Raw genomic sequence first — 23,097 nt, 5'->3', positions numbered from 1 at the left:
AGAAGAGACCTCTGCTCCCCTGGCGAGGAAGAGACGTGATGTGTGTCAAAAATCACCCCAAGGCAGAGTGGGAACTCGAGTGGTGGTCCCACCTTCAACTGGTCGAAGGCCGACTGAGCCAGCAAGGCCCAGAGTTTGTCCCCTGGAGCTCTGCACGGAGCAGCCAGGGAAACGATGTTCACACACTAGAAGCTTCCAACAGCGGCACCGGCCCAACCTCCCAGACACCGCGGGCAGACCCGAGCCTGTCTGCAGCCTGAGGTTGCAGAGCTGTTCTGTCCACACTCAATGTGCTTTTCTCGATAAAGGGCCAGCAAGTGCGCACCAGCGTCTTCTGGATTTTCCACCAAGGTCAAACCAGTATGAAGCCAAGCGCCCAGGGACATAAATGGTAAGAGTGCTGGAAATGACAGGCGCGCCGCAACCCACCCGGTGCAGGCAAGCACAAGAGACGGCAGGGCAGAGCAGCCTTCCACCCGGCAGCCCCAACCCTCCGCGGGTCCCCTGGGCCGCCCAGGCCGTGGGACATCTCAGCCTGAGCAGCAGGCGCCACCTGCCTCTCAGCTGGCCTGGGCGGTGGTCAGTGCCCACATCCTTGGGTCCTCCAAAGAGCGTGGCACTCAGCGTGGTGCCAGGAGCAGTCTGACCCGAAGAGCGCCGTGCATGGGCGCCGGGTTGAAAGCTGAGGGGAGTCTGCGGGCCTGGACACGTCTGGTCTCTCCTCTCCAGCCCCACAGACAAAGTGCTGGCTTCATAGCGCCTCCAGGGGAAATGCTGTGGGACCAAGGCAGTCACAGCGCCTGGGCAGCAGACCCCCAGCCTCTTCTCAGGGGCCGAAGGCACCAGCCTGGGGTCAGCCCCACGAGGGACCTGGGCTGCCGAGCCCCCCAGCAGAACCCCCAGCCCCAGGGCCAAGGACGGAGCTGCAGCTCACCAACAGCCTGCCAGGCCCCAGCCACTCACCTGTCCTGTCTTCCATGACCCACGCACAGCGAAACAATAAACCACTTTTCTCCCAGAGCCCAACCTGCCCCAACCCGCCCCATCTCACCTCAGCAGGTACCCCGCCATGAGCAGAGGATGGAAGCTGTCAGACACCAGCTCCGTCCACGGCGCCGTGCCCTCCACTCCCGCATCAGCCCACACCTTCACCACCGCCCCGCCTGTGGCGGTGGCACAGGCGCCACTGTCTCCGTGCAGTGAGGCTCTGGGGTCTGAATCCCTCCCACGGTCAGTTACCCACTTCTCCATCTGTAAGAGGGTTAACACGTGTGCCTGACAGGCTGTTGGCGGCGGTACGTGGCTTCATGCAATACACGCCGTGCCTAGGAGCACGCCTGGCAGGTGGCAAGTGCATGCTCCATTCTTTGAGCGACCCCGACTGCTCGGAGAACCTTCTCCAGGATTTTCTCTTTCTCTCCACTGCCTCGAACCACTGTGTGCCTGCAGGAGCTACCTCCAAGAACGGTGCTCTTCCCTTCAGTTCAGAGGTGTGTGCCATTCCACCGTCAGTGGGCAGCCCCTGCTCCCTCCTGGCCCTTAAACCTGGGCTGCCGCATGACTTGCCTGCCCAACAGAATGCAGGAGAGGCAGTGGTCTGGTGGCTTCTCAGGTTTTCAAGCCCGGGTCTCGAGAGGACTGGCTTCTGCCTCGTCCCTCACAGAGCAGCTGCCCGATACCGAGTCCCGCCACACTGAGACCACCAGGCTCCAGGGAAGCCCCACCATCCACGTGAAAAGGGACAGCAAAGGTCTGTGACGGAAACTGAGCTCCACGCCAGGGAGGGAAGCCCTGTGGAGCCTCACAGCCCAGCCCCGTACCAGCCAGCCTCAGTCAGGTGAGCAACCCCAGCCAGGAAGGCTCAGAGGAGCCCTGTGCAAACTCCTGACCCACAGCACCAGTCAGAAGTCACTGATGGAATTGGCACTGTGGTGTCATGGGCTTAAGCCTCCACCTGCAGCACCCGCATCCCAGGTGGGCGCCGGTTCAAGTCCCGGCTGCTCTACTTCTGATCCAGCTCCCTGCTGATGGCCTGGGAAAGCAGTGGAAGATGGCCCAAGTAGGGCTGGTGCTGTGGCATAGAGGGTAGAGCCAAAGCCTGTAGTTCCAGTATCCCATATGGCCACTTGTTCGAGTCCCAGCTGCTCCTCTTCCACTTCGGCTCTCTGCTGTGGCCTGGGAGGGCAATAGAGGATGGCCCAAGCCCTTGGGCCCCTGCACCATGTGGGAGATCGGGAAGAGGCTCCTGGCTCCCGGGTTCGGATCTGTGCAGCTCTGGCCATTGCAGCCAATTGGGGAGTGAACCAGCGGATGGAGGACCTCTCTCTCTCTCTTTCTCTTCCTGCCTCTCCTTCTCTCTGTATGTAACTCTGGTCAAATAAACAAATAAATCTTTAAAAAAAGAAGAAGAAGAAGATGGCCCAAGCGCTTGGGCCCCTGCACCCATGTGGGAGACCTGGAGGAAGCTCCTGGCTCCTGGCTTTGGATCAGCACAGCTCACTCCATTGCAGACATCTAGGGAGTGAACCAGCAGATGGAAGACCCCTCCCTCCCTCTCTCTCTCTGTGTCTGTCTGTCTGTCTCTCTCTCTTCCTCTGTCTGTAACTCTGCCTCTAAAATAAACAAATATATCTTTAAAAAGAAAAAGAAGTCATTATGCTCTAAGCCACTCCGGGTGGGGTGATCTGTTACGCAGCAGGAGACACTGGAACAACACTCAGCCTTAGCACCAAAGAAGGCGCCATCTTTCCTCGCACCTTAAAACAAGACTCCCCTGCTGGCGCCGGGCTCACTAGACTAATCCTCCGCCTAGCGGCGCCGGCACACCGGGTTCTAGTCCCGGTTGGGGCGCCGGATTCTGTCCCGGCTGCCCCTCTTCCAGGCCAGCTCTCTGCTGTGGCCAGGGAGTGCAGTGGAGGATGGCCCAGGTGCTTGGGCCCTGCACCCCATGGAGACCAGGATAAGTACCTGGCTCCTGGCTCCTGCCATCAGATCAGCGCGGTGCGCCAGCCGCAGCGCGCCGGCCACGGCGGCCATTGGAGGGTGAACCAACGGCAAAGGAAGACCTTTCTCTCTGTCTCTCTCTCTCACTGTCCACTCTGTCAAAAAAAAACAAGACTCCCTGCGGCTCTTTGGTCCTTTACCGCTGCACAGTAGCCTCTCTGCCTCCCCACTGCGGTCCCCCAGGACCGCACCCAGCCCACTGCTGGACAGTTCTCTACACACGAGGCCTCCTCTCCTGCCCAGCCGGGCTCCTTGAGAACCACGACTGGCCGCCACGTTTCTCTAGGCTCCCCAACAGCCAGCTCCGTGCCCAGACAGGACAGCGAGCGCTCCATCCGTGCCCACACAGCTGGCCTGTGGCAGGCGTGCAGTCTGACACCAGAAGACCCAAGACAAGGTTAGAGGAACAAAACACAGGATCCAGGCGGGCAAAATTCCCAGACCCAGACCACTTTCAAAAGGCACAGGAAAGCGACAAAGGGAAAGTCCTGCGAGGGGGAGTCGGAAGCCAGGGAGATTCGGGAGCTGTTTCTGCAGCCTCAGGAGTTTCTCCTGACAGGGAACACATTCTACGACTGCATCGTGTTTCCCACATGTGGGGAGCTGGACACTGAGTGTCAGAGGGAACAGAGGAATTTGTAGGTTGTCAACACGACCCAGGTGGGGAGACTGGCAGGGGGTGCAGGGACACCTGCAGGACCAAGTTTCTGGAAATGACCAAGAATGTCAAACCATACCCTAGATCCGGGCAAGACCACAGGCGTTAACACACTGCGCTTCATGAAGAATTAAAAGGCTCAAGGGCACACACACAAAACAACGGCAGCAGGACAGCTCGCTATGTTGGCTGCGCTTTGAACAAGGTGCTTACTCTCAGGCATCAACTTCCTCCCACCAAAATCTCAAAGTTAATGAGAAATTGATTTCCAACCAGTGGCTTAAGCTAATTTATTAGCAAAGAAGAGGTATTATGCCCACATACTTCGCTGTCACAAACAAACCACAGAAAACAGTACAGTCAAAACAAAATAAAGTGTCATCAAAACCATGGATATGGCCCAGGACGTGAGAAAAGAGGAAATGCAGCAGGCAGATGTCTCTCAGTGTTAAGAAATGTATTAGCCTCAGGCTGGCGCCGTGGCTCACTTGGTTAATCCTCCAACTGCGGCACTGGCATCCCATATGGGCGCTGGTTCTAGTCCCAGCTGCTCCTCTTCCAGTCCAGCTCTCTGCTGTGGCTCCAGGATAGCAGTGGAGGATGGTCCAAGTGCTTGGGCCCTGCACCCGCATGGGAGACCAGGGGAAGAAGCACCTGGCTCCTGGCTTTGGATCAGTGTGGTGCGCTGGCTGCATCGGCCATTGTGGGGTGAACCAACAGAAGGAAGACCTTTCTCTCTGTCTCTCTCTCTCTCTCTCTCTCTCACTGACTGTAACTCTACCTGTCAAGTAAATTTTAAAAATCCTTTAAAAAAAGAAAGAAAGAAAGAAAGAAAGAAAGAAAGAAAGAAAGGTAGGTAGGTAGGTAGGTAGGTAATAGTCTCTGTGGTGGAAGAAATGGACCATGGCTCACTACCCGGAGTTGAGCTTTCTAGAATGATCTACTGTCAAAACGTCCAATCTGCTGAAATAAAGCAAATGGCAGCCACACAACACTGTGGTTCTCAAACACCAGCTTCATTTATCCCCCTTAATCAGCACGGGGGCAAAGCACCAGGCCCGGGTGTGCCTTCACAGTCAGGGTCTGACACGGCAGGGCTTGGACAGGGGCCATGGGTGTCGCCAACTGTGGCCCTCTGTCCACAGAGCATATTCCACCACACAAGCTAAGTCTGTGAGGGAGAAATCAGTCATTGTTTTTTGTTTAATTTTATTTCATTAATGTGAAAGGCAGAGTTACAGAGAGAAAGAGGGAAAGACAAAGAGATCTTCCATCCACTGGCTGACTCTCCAAATGGCTACAACGGCCAGGACTGGGCCAGAGCTTCATCCTTGGTCTCCCATGCAGGTGCAGGGGCCCAAGCACCTGCGCCATCTTCTGCTGCTTTCCCAGGCCATTAGCAGGGAGCTGGATCGGAAGTGGAGCAGCCAGGACTCAGACGGGGACCCATATGGGACACCTGTGTCGCAGGCAGTGGCTTTACTGGCTATGCCACAATGCTGGCCCCAGAGTCATTCTTTTTTTTTTTTTTAATATTTATTTATTAGTTGAGAGGTGGAGTTACAGACAGTGAGAGGGAGAGAGAGAGAGAGAGAGGTCCTCCGTCTGCTGGTTCACTCCCCAAGTGGCCACAACAGCCAGAGCTGCGCAGATCTGAAGCCAGGAGCTTCTTCCGGGTCTCCCACATAGGTGCAGGGGCCCAAACACCTATGCCATCTTCTACTGCTTTCCCAGTGCTAGACTGGAAGAGGAGCAGCGGGGACTAGAACCAGTGCCCACATGGGATGCCAGTGCCACAGGAGGATTAACCTACAGTGCTGGCCCCAGAGTCATTCTCAAAGCCTGCTGGGAGGGCACAAGCCCGCCTCTGGGCTCGGGGAACCATTAGCAGCTCTGTGACGCAGAACAAGTTAGGAAGCCTAAGACTTATTCTCCTCCTGGTAACATGGGTATGATAACAGTGCCCACCTCACTGAGATTACACAAGACACACGACGTCTCATACAACGTTTGGTCCATGGCAAACACTCTGTGATTCCTGGGGATTTTTTAAATTTTATTTATGTATGTTCATTGTATTTGACAAGCAGAGAGCCAGAAAGATCTTCCATTGGCTGATTGACTCCCCAAATGCCTGCTAGGCCAGGCGGAAGCCAGGATCACAGGACTCAATCTGGGTCCCACATGTGGGTGGCAGGGACCCAAGTACTAGAGCCACCATCTGCTGCTTCCCAGGTGTGTGTCAGCAGGAGGCTGCGCGGGAAGCAGCGGAGGCGGCACACAAGCCAGGCTCCCCTCCGACAGGCAGAGCAGGCTCCCCAAGCAGCGACGTGGCCGCTGCAGCCAACAGCTGCCCTCAAGGGCATTATCGTCTTCCCAGGCAGCCCTGAGACTGCTGCGGGAGAGAATGGAGAAGGGATTCCTCCCCTGTGCACGTGGCAAAGGCATAAAGGCTGATGACAGCCCCACGGGAGGGTGCAGCAACACCGGCACCCTGATTCACTGCTGGAGGGAATCCAGATCACTTCAGCCTTTCTAGAGAGCCAGCCGGCAGAGCAGAGCAGACGGTTATGTGCACGCTGCCCCATCCAGCAGTTCCATCTCTGGGAATTTTCCCCAAGGAAGTCATCAGAGAAGCACACAAAGACGAACGCACGAAGATGCTCGAGGCAGGGTCCTCCCAACAACGGCAAAAGCTGAAAGCGGTACAAGCACCCAGCAGCAGGGCACGGTCCAGTGTGATACAGACCGGCCACGCAGCGAGCAGTACAAGCACCCGGCAGCAGGGCACGGTCCAGTGTGATACAGACCGGCCACGCAGCGAGCAGTACAAGCACCCAGCAGCAGGGCACGGTCCAGTGTGATACAGACCGGCCACGCAGCGAGCAGTACAAGCACCCGGCAGCAGGGCACAGTCCAGTGTGATACAGACCGGCCACGCAGCGAGCAGAGTCCCGACGTGAATGAGCTCCGACCACATCCAGATTCTGAGGGTGAAGCGCCAAACAACGCTCCAGAAGAGGACACTTGTGCTTTGTGTGTGTGTGCATGCGCGTGCTTACAAGCGTCAAAAACAGTCAGAAAGACACCGAAATCCCACAGCAGTGACCTCTGAGGACCAAGATCTGGGGTGACTTGTTTTCTTAATTATACCTCTTCTTCTTCTATTTCTTTCAACGTGCAACACCCTTTAAGCCTCATCATCCGAGCCTCAGATCCAAACCCCGCCGTGGCGCCCCACCCCCGCATGCTCTCCCCTCACATCTGAGCCTCCCACACCCCCGTGCCCTCTGCACTGCCGGGATATGCACCTCTTTCCTCCTTAAGGCCGCACTTGACCTGCTGGGAGCACTGTTCCCTCAGACCACTGAGCGGCTGGCCCTCATGCATCCTCCAAACCGTCAGCACCCTCGATGCGAGGAGAACTGTGTTGGAGTCCTGGCCCCTAGGACCCCAAAGTGTGCCCTTCCATGGGACAGGGTTACTGCAGATTTAAGTAGGTGAGATAAAGTCGCACTGAAGTAGGCGGATCCTTAATCCAACGGGACTGGCTTATAGAAGGGGGAAGTGGGCCAGACGCGTGTGCACACCCGAGAACGCCATGGGGCCTGGGCAGGTGTCTGGTGCGACAAGTTAAGCCACCCCAGAGCGCTGTGCCTGGGTTCAGGGACCACCTCTGCTCCCAACCCAGCTTCCTGCCAATGCACACCCCAGGAAGCACTTGGGTCCTTGCCAGCACGTGGGAGACCTGGATGGAGCTACTGGTTCCTGGCTGCAGCCTGGCTCACCCCAGCTGCTGCGGGCATTTAGGGAGTGGACCAGTACACGGATGATCTCGCTCTCTCGCTCTCCTTCTCTCGCTCTGTGTTTCAAATAAACAAATCAAGGTGTTTTTGTTTTTGTTTTTGTTTTTTTTGACAGGCAGAGTGGACAGTGAGAGAGAGAGACAGAGAGAAAGGTCTTCCTTTGCCGTTGGTTCACCCTCCAATGGCCACTGCGGCCGGGGCACCGTGCTGATCCGATGGCAGGAGCCAGGTACTTTTCCTGGTCTCCCATGGGGTGCAGGGCCCAAGCACCTGGGCCATCCTCCACTGCACTCCCTGGCCACAGCCGAGAGCTGGCTTGGAAGAGGGGCAACCGGGACAGAATCCGGTACCCCGACCGGGACTAGAGCCTGGTGTGCCGGCGCCGCAAGGCAGAGGATTAGCCTAGTGAGCCGCGGCGCCGGCCACAAATCAAGTTTTAAATACTGTAGCCAGGCTGCCGCAAGGCAAGAGCCACCAGCAGCTAGGAGGGAGGCCTGGAGTAAACAGACCCTTCCTCGGCGCCCTCCGAGGGAACACGGCCACGCTGACACCGTGATGGCCCCCGACTCCGGGACTACAGCCAGCACGCGTCTCTTGTTGAATCCACCCAGTCTGCAGTACTTGGCTACGGCAGTCCACACGAACTCACGCATCCACCTTCTCAGCAAGGCCTCCCGGCCACGCACAGGAAAATGCAATCCCTCAGCAGAGCTGAGGCACCCACCACCCAGCAGCACAGCGCACAGCCAGCTCTGCTCCCTGCGGGGTGGGCGCTGCCTGAACACACCAGCACTGAGCAAATCGCACGCAGTCTGGCCTGGCGGCCTTACGGGCCCCCGCGGGGACGGGGCAAAGGGAGGTACTTATGCTGATGCTGAGGGGGTCACCTGCTGCGGTGGCTAACACGCTGCCTGGGGCTCCTGCACCTCCCATCAGAGTGCACAGTTCGAGTCCCGTCCCTGCTCCTGACTCCAGCTTCCTGCTAATGCACACGGCTATGGCAGCAGGTGAAGGCCCAAGTGCTCGAGTCCCCGCCACCCGTCTGAGAGAAACATGAGGTCCAGGCTCGGGCTGCGCATGGCCCAGTGCTGGCTGCTGGAGGTCCAGGCTCGAGGGGCTGCACACGGCCCAGCGCCAGCTGCTGGAGGCGTCTGGGAAGTGAACCAGCAGATGTGAAACCCCGTCTGCCTCTGTCACTCTGCCTTTCAAGTAGATGAAATAAAACAGAATTAAAAAAAAAAAAAAAAAAAAAAAAAAAGGTGGACTCCTATCTGATAAAAGCGGGGCCAAGCAGGCAGGTGTAGGAGGCGGCTGCCGCTGCTCGAGGTGGGGTTTGGAAAGCCGGATACCTGAGCAGAAGGGGAGTCAGGCACAGATGAAGTCTGAGATAAGAATGTCCGAGGCAGAGGGAACAGCACGTCCTAACGCACGCAGTGAGCACATCGTGTTCCTGATCAGGAAGAAACCAGGTCCCCATCCAGATCCGGCCTCTGCCGGCTGCACAAACGCCCCTCCGTCCCACCCTGTGACGTGGCTCAGCTGCCCTGGCTCCCAAGAAGCCCTGTGCGTGTGCCCCTGCCCTCACCAGACCACTGGGGCTCCCAACGCTGGGACCATGCAGCCTCGCTGTGCCACCAGCTAGTTCCCACCCCACCACAGTTTGTTTGTTTAAAGTCAGAGTTACACAGAGAGAGGAGAGGCAGAGAGAGAGAGAGAGAGAGAGAGAGAGAGAGAGAGAGAGAGAGAGACTGACTTCCATCGCTGGTTCACTCCCCAATCAGCCGCAACAGCCGGAGTTCCACCGATCCGAAGCCAGAGCCAGGAGCCTCCTCCGGGTCTCCCACATGGGTGCAGGGGCCCAAGGCCTTGGGCCATCGTCCATCGCTTTCCCAGGCCATAGCAGAGAGCTGGATTGGAAGTAGAGCAGCCAGGACTCAAACCAGTGACCATATGGGATGACGGCACTACAGGCAGCTCCACCCGCTACGCCGCGGGGCCAGCCCCAGCACAGTTGTTTTTTAAAGCAAGTTGGGGCCAGTGTCATGGCACAGCAGGTTAAGCCGCTGCCTGGTACACTGACATCCCATATAAGCATGGGTTCCACTCCTGGCTGCTCCACTTCCAACCCAGCTTCCTGCTGATGCTCCTGGGAAATCAGTGGAAGATGACTCCAAATCCTTGGACCCCTGTCACTCACACGGGAGACCTGGATGGAGTTCAAGGTCCCGGCTTCAACCTGGCCTGTCCCTGGCCATTGTGGCCATTTGGGTGCGTGAATCAGCAGGTGGAAGTCCAACCTTTCTCTCTGTCTCCATCTGTCCCTCTCTCTGTAACTCTGCCTTTCAAATAAATAAATAAATCGATTTTTAATTTTTTTTAAAGTGTGTTTAAGAAACAATGAAACCGGCGCCGCGGCTCAGTAGGCTAATCCTCCAGCTTGCGGCGCTGGCACACCGGGTTCTAGTCCCGGTCGGGGCACCGGATTCTGTCCCGGTTGCCCCTCTTCCAGGCCAGCTCTCTGCTGTGGCCCAGGAGTGCAGTGGAGGATGGCCCAAGTGCTTGGACCCTGTACCCCATGGGAGACCAGGAGAAGCACCTGGCTCCTGGCTTCGGATCAGCGCAGCGTGCCGGCCGCAGCTGCCATTGGAGGGTGAACCAACGGCAAAAGGAAACCCTTTCTCTCTGTCTCTCTCTCACTGTCCACTCTGCCTGTCAAAAAAAAAAAAAAAAAAAAAAAAAGAAACAATGAAAAGGAAGAAGGGGGCAGGGAGGGAGGGCAGGACACTTCTGGGCCACAGGCTCACAGTGGTAAGTGCTTCACGCTGGTGCGCACCACTCTCCTCACCCCTGCACTTTGCAAACCTGAAACTGCCCAGTAAGGAGCTCCCCGATGCCTCCCACAGCAGACCCTGCGGCCGCCTCCTACTTCCTGTCTGTGACTGCAGGGGCCCACACGGTACCAGTCCTTAACTCAGACAGCCCTCGAGCGTGGCTTCAGCGTGCTGCAGCATGCGTCAGGGTGTCCTCCTCAGGCCGACACGGCTCACCCACCCATCTGTGCAGACTACATACAGGGGCTTCATGTAACGGCCCACGCAGCACCTGTCCTTAACTCAGACAGCCCTCGAGCGTGGCTTCAGCGTGCTGCAGCATACGTCAGGGTGTCCTCCTCAGGCTGACACGGCTCACCCATCCATCTGAGCAGACTACATACAGGGGCTTCATGTAACGGCCCACGCGCTCCCTGTCCATAACTCACACAGCCCTCCAGCGTGGCTTCTGTAGGCCATAGCACGCGTCAGGGTGTCTCCTCCTCCTCAGGCCGACACGGCTCACCCATCCGTCTGTGCAGACTACCTGCAGGTGCCTGTCTAAGCCCTGGTGGGCGGCCCTGTCTCCTGTGACAAGATCGGCCCTGGCACATCCCTCACCCTGCTGGCTCCTGGCCCCATTCTTCCCAGCCCACTTGGATTTTAACAAATCAATGACTTCCCACTAATTAGGCAACAACCAAAAATTCTGAAATGCACCCAGCCTGGTGAGAAGCGGCCTAGGCCAGCGTGCACCGAGTCACCTGGAGGCGGTAAAAGGTGGGGCCTGAGCATGTGAACTTGCACAAGGCCTGGGGCCCACACTGGGAGGAGCCACCACAACCCCCACGCACCTGTCCGGGGGGGCTGTGCCCGGGGCCCTCACAGCTGCTGGGAAAGGTGGTTGTTTTGCGGGAGGCTCCCCCAGCAGTGTTTACCCAGCAGTTCAGGGCAGCCCTCCAGACTGGCTGGCTCCAAAGTTAATCCCAGCACCCCAAACGCTCAGTGACGAAGGCTTCCTTCCACAGGCCCAAACAGCAGACGAGGGAACAACGCGGCCAGGTGGGTTCCCGAATGCCTCCGCAGCCTTGCACACCCGGCTGAGCACCGGGAGCCGGGCCCATCCGAGCATCGCCGCCTTCCACGAGCCAGGAGCCCTGTCGCCTGCTCACTTCCCACCCAGAGCCTCTGCCTGCTCCCAAGACTGGCCCTCTGGCGGCCTGGCCTGCCTTCACTCTCCTCCGGAAACCACCGCATTTTCTCAGACCGCCAGTGCCTTCCTCACCTGCCCCTCCACCGACACCCCACACCCGCCGGTGCACCTGTCCCCAGAACCAGCTCCCTTTCTCCCTTGCGCCCCACCCCCAACCCGAGACTTCACCGGGGGTCCCTCGTCCTCCCCTCCCAGCGATACCTGTCTCCTCCCACCCCGCCGCATACCGGCTTATTCCTACTTCCTCACCCGTGCAGGAGGCCTGTACCTCACCACGCCCCTCGCCATCCCCTCACTGAACAAACACGGCCCGTCCAGAGCAGCCGGCATCGGGCCTTGGAGGGGCTGGGGCTGGGGCTTGGCCCGGCCCCGCCAGCTGCCGAGGGACAGGGCAGGGCTTTCACGGCACAAAGACCTTGCTGGCCCCTTGCAGCACCTACGCTGTGCAAGTTCTGCACCTACTGTGTCCCTTTCCTCAGACCCCCGCACCCTGCCCCAAACCTGGGACTGAGCACAGGCCTTGCTCTGGCCTGGAGTATGACGAAAACCAGGGAGCCACCAGGCTCTCGAGCAAGACCCGCTGAAGGCGGAAGACAAACTGACCAGAGCAAGAACACGGGTGGAGGCCAACCCAGACATCGGGAGAGGAGACGGTGGCAGCCTGGCAAGGACAGCGGCAGTGGTGACGGCACAGAAAGTGGGCACACCCCAGGGAACGCCCCTCCTCTCACGCCACTCCAGCCACCCACGACCTGGTGCCAAGCTCCCAGGAAGTGTAGAGATTATTCACCCAAAAGCCCTCACTCACACTCAGCAACCGGCGCGTGCCTGCCGCCTACCCTAGGGAGCCAGCCACCTCGGAAACCTTGAACCCCAGTGACCGGTGCACCCAGTGCTGCCCCGCCTGCTTCCTAAGGCACCAGACCCCCCTCCCTCCCAGCCTCTCCCGCTGCGCCACACCCTGTTCACTTCCTGCCCGCCCAGCCAGCCTCCACACTGCCGCTCCAGGCCACCTCTGGCTCCCTCCACTCCGCCCGGCTCTGCCAGATGTCAGATGTTGCATGACAAACACCTGGCATGCGCCTGGCACGCACAGAGCCTGCACCACTCAGACTTCACTCCCACCCATCAGTCTCCGGCAGCGCCTTCACCCAACCCTTCGTACAGGGGCCTGTCTGCCCACACGAACCGCCCCATTTTGGTCAGTTATCCACCTGTCACTTCTACTCTCCCTCAATTTCCCAACTACCATTTCTGCATGCTTTCTTGATCAAGTCTATAACATGCTCTTATAATGCCCATCAGTGCCACACCACCGCCAGATTACCGGGATAACTCAAACCTAACCTAAGGGCCACTCAACACAGCAGAGGAGCAGCACTGCCAAGAACAGGCCACACACAGAGGCCAACACGTGGGTGACAAATACCACAGAGTCAGTAATCACCAGGGAGACATAGACCTGAGGCCACGGACTCCACCTCTCACCCCCATGGCTTATCCCCCCCCCCCGCTCACTCTCCCCCCCACTGCTCACTCTCCCCCACTGCTCACTCTCCTCCCCCACTGCTCACTCTCCCCCACTGCTCACTTTCCTCCCCCACTGCTCACCCCCCCACAGCTCACTCTCCCCCTACTGCTCACTCTCCCCCCACAGCTCACTCTCCCCCCACAGCTCACTCTCCCCCACCGCTCACTCTCACCCCCCACTGCTCACTCTCCCCCCCACAGCTCACTCTCCCCCCCACTGCTCACTCTCCCCCCACCGCTCACTCTCCTCCCTCACTGCTCACTCTCCCCCACTGCTCACTCTCCCCCCACCGCTCACTCTCCCCCACTGCTCACTCTCCCCCCACTGCTGACTCCCCCCCACCGCTCACTCTCCCCCCACCGCTCACTCTCCCCCCCACTGCTCACTCTCCCCCACTGCTCACTCTCCCCCCACTGCTCACTCTCCCACCACTGCTCACGCTCCCCCCACTGCTCACTCTCCCCCCACTGCTCACTCTCCCCCCACTGCTCACGCTCCCCCCAACTGCTCACTCTCCCCCCCACTGCTCACTCTCCCCCCACTGCTCACTCTCCCCCACTGCTCACTCTCCCTCCCCCACTGCTCACTCTCCCCCACTGCTCACTCTCCCTCCCCCACTGCTCACTCTCCCCCACTGCTCACACTCCCCCACTGCTCACTCTCCCGCCACTGCTCACTCTCCCCCACTGCTCACTCTCCCCCCACTGCTCACTCTCCCTCCCCACTGCTCACTCTCCCCCCACTGCTCACTCTCCCCCCACTGCTCACTCTCCCGCCACTGCTCACACTCCCCCACTGCTCACTCTCCCGCCACTGCTCACTCTCCCCCACTGCTCACTCTCCCCCCACTGCTCACTCTCCCCCCCAACTGCTCACTCTCCCCCCACTGCTCACTCTCCCCCCAACTGCTCACTCTCCCTCCCCACTGCTCACTCTCCCCCCACTGCTCACTCTCACCCCCCACTGCTCACTCTCCCCCCACTGCTCACTCTCCCCCCCCTACTGCTCACTCTCACCCCCCACTGCTCTCACCCCCCACTGCTCACTCTCACCCCCCACTGCTCACTCTCATCCCTCATAAGTGTCACATTGGGGACAAGAGACTCCCCGTCAGCCATTACATGATACCCACAGGCGATGACGAAGCCCATGGCACCCCACAGGTGTATAGAACTGTTACTCATTGATTAAAGAATTGATACTTTTTAAAAATCTAAAATAATAACCACCTCACACCTGTAAGAAAGGCTTTTACAATAAGACTGCAGCAGAGTCCTGGGGCAGCCGCTGTGCATGCTGGGCCTTGGGCAAGCCGGAGAGGGGGGCAGGGCAGGAGCGTCCTGATGGGGGGCACTTGGGAGGGACGAGGGTGCTCAGCACAGCAGCAGCAGCAGCTCACCTGGCGACATGGCTGCATCTCAGTATTTTCCTAACCGGCCAACCGCTGACAAGGAATCCAGTTATGAACCTGGGACGTCTGGAGAACCAGCTATCCCGACGGTGCCTGGGGACGGAGCAGGCTGCTGGACACGACGCACACAGCTCTGCTCCCAGAGGCGGGTGCACCTGCAGGTCTCCCGGGACCTGGATTAGCTCCAGAGTTAGCCCCGGCTGCCCGGGCCCCAGTGTTCCCCCAGGACTCACTCCCGCGAGGCTGGATCGGGAGGCAGCTCCTCCTGGCCCGGGGCCTCTCAACTTCCAGCTGTGCGTGTGCGATCACCAGGCACTCCTGCTCAGTGCAGACTCTGACTGACAAGGCTGGGAAGGGCCTGGGATTCTGCATTTTCTTTTTTTTATTTTTTCAAGATTTTATTTGATGTATTTGAAAGAGTTACAGAGAGAGGTAGAGAGGTAGAGGGAGAGAGAGAGAGAGAGATCGATCGATCCTCCATCCTCTGGTTCCCTCCCCAGAGAGCCACAACCGCCAGAGCTGTGCCGATCCCAAGCCAGGAGTGCAAGGCCGTCTTCTGCTGTTTCCCAGGTGCTTCAGCAGGGAGCTGGACCGGCAGCAGAGCAGAGCAGCCGGGACTTGAAGCGGCACCCGCAAGCGATGAGCACACACCTGCTGCAGGCAGGACCTTACCCCACCGCAGACAAGGAGATGAGAACAAAGGACAGCAAAGGGTGTGTCCTGCACGTGAGCACAGGAGGGAAACAGAGGGAGTTGTGGTTTTTGTTGTGTTTTGTTTTGTTTTGTTTTGAAGAACAACTGGATGCACTGGGCAGAGTAAGCTGCCCTCGGCAGGTCACTGCTCTAGAACCTCCACCAGGCAAAGGAAAAGTCACAAAAACCCAGCAGAGACGGGACCTTTGCTGCCAGTAAGTGTGTTCCAAGGCATCCGAGGTGTGGGCCTGAAATACAGCTAAGACGGAACTCACCGCTGATCTCACGAACCTGTGCTTGCCCTGAAAGGAGGCTCAGGACAAGGGAGCCTGTCCCAGGCCCCTGGAAGTCCTGGCAGAAATGCGCAGAGCCAGGTGTCGGCACCCCGCCCCGCCCTGTTCCCCACCCCCACCCCCACCCCCACCCCCACCACTCCACAAGCCCCGCAGCCCCCGCTCAAGACAGAGATCCCAGCCGGGATGAAAGGCAGGCGGCTGCAGCTTAGAAAGCCAGGGGACCAGTGAGGACACAGACCTTCTCTCCAGGAAAGCCAACCTGGCGTGATCGCAAGACAGCAATTAGCTGCCTCCGCCGCCCAGGGCACGCTAGGTCCCCAGGGGCTTCTAACAACTCCCCAGCTGGGGTCTGTGCAGGCTTAAGTGAGCATTTCCTGACAGGGACTCTCGCAGCTGCTCCCAAAGGCCAGGAGTGAGGATTTCAAAATGCTGCCCTCTGTGCCCTTTCACTCCCAGCCAAAGAACATCCTGCAAATCAAAACTATTTTTTATTTGTTTGAGAGAGAGACAGCTCCCATGCACGGGTTCACTTCCCAAATGCCCACGAAGGCTGGGCCGGGCCAAGGCTGAAGTCTGCGCCAGAAGCTCACTCCTGGACTCCCTCTGGGTGGCAGGGACCCGGTGGCTAGAACAGCAGTGCTGCCTCCCAGGATGCACAGCAGCAGGAACCTGGAGCAGCTACTGGGGCAGGTTCGGACCCCCGGGCCAAGTGCCCACCCCCAGAGTCCCACGAATGAAGCGGAGGCTGGGCAGCCAGCAACCATGCTTGCAACACATTTATCCAGGTCTTTGTTAACAGGATGCTCAGTCAGTCACAAAGCAAAACAAATATTCATCCCAAAATGACCAGTAATGAAAGAGCACATTGAGAAAGATAAGAATGGAACATGCCAGAAGCACAAATGCAAGGGAAGACTTCAGAGAACAGAACAGCAGATTTGCTAATCAAAGCAACGTAGACTTCTGCATTCCAGCACTGCACACAAAGCCAAGGGGAATCCCCTGGGAGCACGGGCACGAGAAGGATGGGGAATGGTCGTTGGCCTTCTAATGCACATGATAGGTAAGTATGTACATGCCACAGCACACACATGGACAAAGAGAGAATTCACAGCACACAAAGTAAGAAACAACAAAGTCAACTCTAAAGTAATTTAAAAAGTGCAAATCAAAACTATGTTACAGAGGCCGGCACAGTGGCATAGCGGATAACTCCACCACCTTGAGTGTTGGTTGCTCCACTTCCAATCCAGCTCCCTGCAAATATGCCTGGGAAAGCAGTGGAAGATGGCCCAAGCCCTTGGGCCCCTGCACCCACGTGGGAGACCCCGAAGAAACTCCTGGCTCCTGGGTTCCGATCAGCCCATCTCTGGCCATTGCAGCCATCTGGGGAGTGAACCAGGGATGGAAGGTATCTCTCTCTCTATCTTTCCTTCTAACTCTGCCTTTCAAATAAATAAAAAATCATTTTTTAAAAATGTTACAAATTCATTTAACAAGAGTTTTTTTAAATAATATTCATGGAAGATAACCTCATAAAGGTCAAGGGTTTCCTTCAACACCACAACTTCCACAGATTTGCTTCTCTCAGCAAGCACACTGAGCACTCCCCTACCAGGCACCCAGCACTGAACAAGCAAGCAGGAATCCAGCCATGGGCCTTACATTTCATCACAATCCAATCCTCCTTCCTCAAATACGTTCTTCTTAAAAAAAAAAAAAAAAAAATCCCAAAGCAGTAGAAGACGCCCAAGTCCTTAGGACCCTGCACCCACGTGGTGTGGGAGACCCGGAAGAAGCTCCTGGCTCCTGGCTTTGGATCAGCTTAGCTCCAGCCATTGCAGCCATTTATTTGGGGAGTGAACCAGCAGATGAAAGACCTCTCTCTCTGTCTTGGCCTCTCTCTGTAACTTTATCATTCAAATAAATTAAAATAAATATTTAAAAAAAAAACCACACGGCCGGCACCGTGGCTCACTTGGCTAATCCTCCGCCTGCAGCGCCGGCACCCCGGGTTCTAGTCCTGGTCGGGGCGCCGGATTCTGTCCTGGTTGCTCCTCTTCCAGTCCAGCTCTCTGCTGTGGCCCAGGAGTGCGGTGGAGGATGGCCCAAGTGCTTGGGCCCTGCACCCCATGGGAGACCAGGAGAAGCTCCTGGCTCCTGGCTTCAGATCAGCATAGCACTGGCCATAGCGGCCATTGAAGGGTGAACCAACAGAAGGAAGACCTTTCTCTCTGTCTCTCTTACTGTCTAACTCTGCCTGTCAAAAAAAAAAAAAAAATCCCACACACAGAAAGAAGACAAAGCCTCATCCACAAAGCTAATCATCATAGCTTATTTATAGCAGCCAAAAGAGCTAGAAATAAAAGAATAATTAAATAGTTTGTTAGGATAGAAAACTGTCTTTAATAATATTTAATGCATAAAGAAATGTTTAAGTTACATATCTAGTAAAAAGCAGTAAATACTACTGTGCATATAATCTGATAAGCTTTTTCATTTCTAATCTCAACAACAAAGAGACAAAACCCTTATCGCCAGGCTGTGGGACTACAGGTGAATTTCCAAATTCTCTGCAAAGCTCTGTTTCCTAAGATATACCTCTGAGCCAGGTGAAGGGACACGGTTCTCTCCTTTAAAAAAAAAAATTTTGGTTTTGTTTATTTGAAAGAGTTATGGGGGGGGTGTCTTCCACCCCCCAAATGGCTGCACGGCTGGAGCTGAGCCTATCCAAAGCCAGGAGCTTCTTCCTAGTCTCCCACATGGGTGCAGGGGCCCAAGGACTTAGGCCATCTTTCGTTGTTCTCCCCAGGCACATTAGCAGGGAGCGGGACCGGAAGCGGAGCAGTCGGTACTGGAACCAGCGCCCACCTGGTATGCTGACGCCGAAGGCTGGGGCTTTAACCAGCTGTGCCGCAGCCCCAGCCCCGGGTTCTTTCCTTCTACCCTGTGGGCAGCCGATCTCCTAAAGCACTGTGTTCAAAAGTGAGTCCAAGTACCACAAGTCGTTCCCACACAGTGCACGGTCAACACCAAACTTAAAAAATGGTTTTAAAAACACACACTTAAAAATGCCAAAAGAAATAGGAATAGACAGGAAACCAATACAGCATAGAAACCTAACTACAGGCTGCAATAAGGGGACCACCTGGCAGGTGGGCTCTATTACGGGAAGCTGAGGAGAAAGGGTGGAGACAGTGTTCAGACAGCCCGAGGGCACCTGGCCTCACCTGGGAAACCCAGCCCGGGCCAACGCGCCATCTTTGACTAGCACTGCTTCCTCTGCACTCCTCAGTGAGAGGCAGAGAGAGCAGCTCCCTGCCGCTGTTTTCACTCCCCGGGCACCTGCAATGGCTGGGGCTGGGCAGGACCAAAGCCAGGGATTAGGAACCATGTGTGTAGCAGGTGCAGGAGCGCAACCCCTTGAACCGGCACCTGCTGCCTCCCAGGGTGCCCATCACCAAGGAACTGGAATCAGGGTTGCGGCTGCAACTTGAGCCCAGGCACTCTGACACGGGACGCAGGCATCCCACGCAGTGTCTGCACTGCTAGGCCAAACACGCCCACCCCACTGCTCACCAGCATGGCAGAGTTTGGCAAAGCCCCCTCCACTCCCCACTCCTCCGGTGAAAATTCAACACTCAGGCGGAGGGGCAAGCGGGCTCGGGGGCACAGAGAGCCCACGTGGGCCGAACAACTGAAATGCAACCCCTTTCCAGGATCCACAGCCACGATGCAGGCACCGGCACCCCACGGGCGGCCCGGCCACCTCCACAGCCTCCTCCGCCCAGGGCCTCCACCTGCTGCAGCCACGGCCCTGAGCACAGGGGTCTTGGCCTCCACCTCTCCACTCCTGGTCGCTGCACCCAGCCTCAGAAGGAGCTGGGCAAACCCCAGCAGCCCAGCACGCAAATTAGGGAGCCGATGAAATCTCACTCCCATTATGTCAGCTCCAGGAGGAGGAGGGACACAGCGGTGCCTTCACCCCTGCCGTGGACATGCGGGCTGGGGTGGGGGACACAGGCACGTTGGGCAGCAGTAGCACCGACAGCTCCACCCTTCGTTTCAAAGGTATCAACAGAAGAATTTACTTTCTCCACGACCCCTTTACCCTCTCCCGATGGCCACCTTCCGGCGGGGAAGGTGTCAGGGACGGAGTCTGGAGGGAGCCGAAGCAAGCTCGACTCCTGAGGCCTCAGTCTCCACACCTGTGAAATAGGGCAGCAGCACCCGACTCAGGAGGCCGCGGGATCACGTGTATAGCACGAGGCACCGGGCACACGGAAGCACGCGTGACCGCTGCGTCCACACAGGTGAATCCCGCGGCATCGGGTGCGCTTTCTTTGTTGACCAAAGCCAAGAGCATCCTGCAAGATGACTTCGTCTCCGGGGCTGGACCTCGGGCGCTGCGGGGGCGAAGCGAGCACCCCGCGGGGCTCCTGCGGGAAAGCTGGGAGGAGCCTCCAGGTGCGCTCCGTCCAAGGCCAGGGGCAGAGGGCCACTCCTCCGCTTCAGTGTCCTCGTTGACCAAGGAGGGGCCCCAGTCCACGATTCCTGAGGTCCTTCCGGTGCTCCCACGGTACAACCCCTAGGTGGCACCGGTTAGAATTCCGACGGCCAGCTCCTGGGGACCCCTTCCAAGGCCACTTGGCGGCCCCTGGCCCTGCTTCCCGCAGCCCTCTGGGCTCTCGGGCTCTGCTCGGTGCACACTCGCTCTCCACCCCACCTTGCCTCTGCTGCCTCCACAGTGGTCATGCGTGTGTGAGCGCCGGGGCAGCCCCCGCCTGCACTGTGTCGGCCCAGAGTGCACAAATCCGCATTTCAGAGAAGCAGGACGAATTAAATCATTTCCTCAACAACACAACCCACCCACAGCCTCTGCACAAAACCGTGCCTCTTCATGCCGCGCGGAGGAGCAGGGAGCAGCCACCGAACCGCATCCGAGACCAAGGCAACCCTTACTCCTTTCAAGCCTGACACAAGAATCAAAATATTGTCACACTCCATCGTTCTGAGAACGCCTTTGCAGAAGTGACACCGTTAGCCGGCCGCGTCCCTGCAAAGACCCGTGGCCGGGGCGCTTCCCCAGAGATGGTCCTGAACGTTCTTTGTGTCCTGGTGCACTGGGGGACCCCGGCGAGGCCCACGCACGCCCGCGGGGGCCACACCGCCGGAAAGCACACGCCCCCAGCGGACCCTCGCGCCGACAATACAGTGCTCCAAAGCCTTCGCTAAGCCACAGCCAGACAGCCATGCACAATGACCAGCCCGGCGCCTGCATCTCGCAGGGCGAGGGCGCGCGCTGAGGAGCGGCCCCAGACCCGCCCCGGGCTCCCTCACCCTCGGCGGCTGTGCAGCCCCTCGGCGGGACCGGCCACGGTCCGCCGCGCCTGCATTCGCTGGGCCCAGGAAGAACCGGGACGCATCTCCAGAAAGCAGGGCGAGGGAGCCGTGCAGAATAAAAGAAGATGGGCGGGGAACGCCAAGGTTTCGAAAATATCAGCCACAGAGGCGCAGACAGGGTCGCGGCGGGGCTTACCTGGGGCGCACGAGGCAGGCCGGGCCAGCAGCAGCAGCCAGAGGCCGGGCAGCAGCAGCCCCGGGCGGCGGCGGCCGCTCGGCCCCGGCAACAGCGCGGCCCCGGCGCGGGGCTCCCCCTCCATGGCCGCGCCTCGGCGTCGGCGCCGCGCCCCCGGCACTCCCGGCCGGCGCCCCGGCCCGGCCTCGCGGCTCGGCGCTCGCAGGCCCGGCAGGGGCGGCCGCTGCGGCTGCGGCGGGGACGGGGCGCCGCGCACCGGCGCGGAGCGAGGCCGGCGAGGCGGGGGCGGGCCGGGGGCCGGAACCGCGGACAGGGGCCGCCAGCCGCACGCCGGCCTCGCCGCTCCGCCCCCTCGGAGCCTCGGAGCCGCTGCCCGGCAACGCGCGGGCCGGGGCGCGGGGAGGCGAGCACCACCTCCCGGCCGGCCGGGCGCCTGCCTGCGGGCGGCCCAGGAGTGGCCGGGCCCAGCCCTCCCCCAAGACCCGCCTCCCGAGTGCGGGCGCGGGGAGACGCGGGAGGCCTGGGCCCGGCGCGCAGCCGGAGCCCGGCGGCCCCTGCGCGTGCCCCGTGCAGGCCGACCAGGCGGGGTCGGCGCCGGGAAGGCGGGCGGCAGGTGTGGGTGAAGCGCCGGGGGAGCCGAGGGGACAAAGCCCCCGCGCAGAGAGCCCCGCGAGCGGTGCGGGGGCGAGGAGGCGCGCGCGCAGCCCGCGCGGTCCGGGCTCCCGTCGAGGCCCGGCCCCCGCGCCGGGTCCCGGGGAAGCCTCGGGGCGCTGTGGGCCCGAGGCCTGCAGAGGGCGGCCGCTGAGCGGAACTGAGGCCCGGCTGCAGAGACCCCCGCCGGGCCGGGCGGCCGTCGGAGGGACGTTGGAGGCGGGGACGCGGAGGGAGAGGTAGGGTAGGTGCCCAGTGTGTGCCGGGCGTCCACCTCTGAAGACCGGGCGGCGCCGAGGCGGGAGTGGCAGCTCTGGGGGCTGCGTCTCCTTGGAGGGCTTGCACCAGCCAGGGCGCCAGCGGTGTGTGCACAGGACCTCTCCCTGCTGGAAACCGCGGCCCGCGGTGGGCGACGTGGGGCCTCGGCGAGCTTCTTCCTCGGGCTACCACGGGGTAGTCTTCACTGTCAGAGCCCAGGAGCACGGAGTGGAGAATAAAGGTGGCTCTCAGGGGTGACCCACTTCTTTTTTAATTTCCTCCTGCCTATTATGGTCTCTTCAAAAAAATGTTTATTTGAGAGGCAGACTTAGAGAGGGACAAACCCCTGGTTCACTCCCCAGACGCCTGCTGATGCTGAGCCGGGACCCCATCCTTTCAGTCCCGTGGAGGGCGGAGGGCAGGTGCGGGAGCCTCCAGGCTGTGCCTGAGCTGGAGCCGGCTCAAGCGGAGGCGGGACTTGAACCCAGGCAGTCTGATCGGGACGCAGGCTACGCAAACAGCAGTGTCCCTGCTGCCCCCAACACCCGCCCGCATGTCTGCCGATCTAATTTGTTGCTATTGTGCCGCATCATAAGCAGCCCCTGGTCTTACAAGTTGCTCCTTCCTCTCTCCCACAAAAAACCAAGGTGTTTCGTACCAAATCTCCAGCGCCCACACCCAAGGAAGCGTGTTAGTGGAGTCTGCTTGTCCCAGGGCCCGGCCTGCGCGCTGGCTGCGGGGGCTCCTCCCACCACAGACTGCTCTGGGGGTGATTCCCGTCCCGCTGTGTTTTGAGTTTATCCTTTGCCTCCTCCACTAAACCAACATGAAGTTTAAATATGACGTCATCTGCCTAGCGTTTCCCCTGCGCCAGTGAGCCCTCATTATGGCTCATGAGCTCACCTACAGCATCGGCGCCCCAGAGAAGAGCGTCAGTGGTTTTTTTTGTTTTTTTGTTTTTTTTCACAAGGCAGGGGACAGAGCTACAGAGAGGCCGAGGCAGAGGGAGAGAGGTTTCCATCCGCTGGTTCACTCCCCAGATGGCTGCAACAGCCGGAGCTGGGCCAATCCACCACCAAGAGCAGGAAGCTTCTTCCTGGTCTCCCACACAGGCGCAGGGGCCCAGGGACTTGTGCCATCTTCCACTGTTTTCCCAGGCCATTAGAAGGGAGCTAGCTGGAGCAGAAGTGGAGCTGCCAGGACTCGAACCAGCGCCCATAGGTGGTGG

The 23,097-nt window shown here is 59.0% G+C and overlaps 1 protein-coding gene across 1 annotated transcript in view; it reads right to left on the bottom strand.

Annotated features, from left to right (window-relative positions):
* KIAA1549 (KIAA1549 ortholog) overlaps positions 1 to 22,781 on the bottom strand; it is a 146,986-nt gene extending 124,205 nt beyond the window's left edge. The window contains exons 1-2 of the mRNA XM_070071444.2: positions 22,777 to 22,781; positions 20,961 to 22,069 (exon numbers count right to left, since the gene is read on the bottom strand). Of these exons, the coding sequence (XP_069927545.2) occupies positions 20,961 to 22,069; positions 22,777 to 22,781 (1,114 nt within the window). The remainder of the gene's footprint in view (positions 1 to 20,960; positions 22,070 to 22,776) is intronic.
* Between the last annotated feature and the right edge of the window lie 316 nt (positions 22,782 to 23,097).

The sequence above is a fragment of the Oryctolagus cuniculus genome, chromosome 3 (assembly GCF_051225735.1).
Source record: "Oryctolagus cuniculus isolate XC-2025 breed Fujian yellow rabbit chromosome 3, ASM5122573v1, whole genome shotgun sequence".
NCBI lineage: Eukaryota > Metazoa > Chordata > Mammalia > Lagomorpha > Leporidae > Oryctolagus > Oryctolagus cuniculus.
The sequence above is the reverse complement of the archived record's forward strand: the minus strand, read 5'-3'. Positions and strand labels throughout refer to the sequence as shown.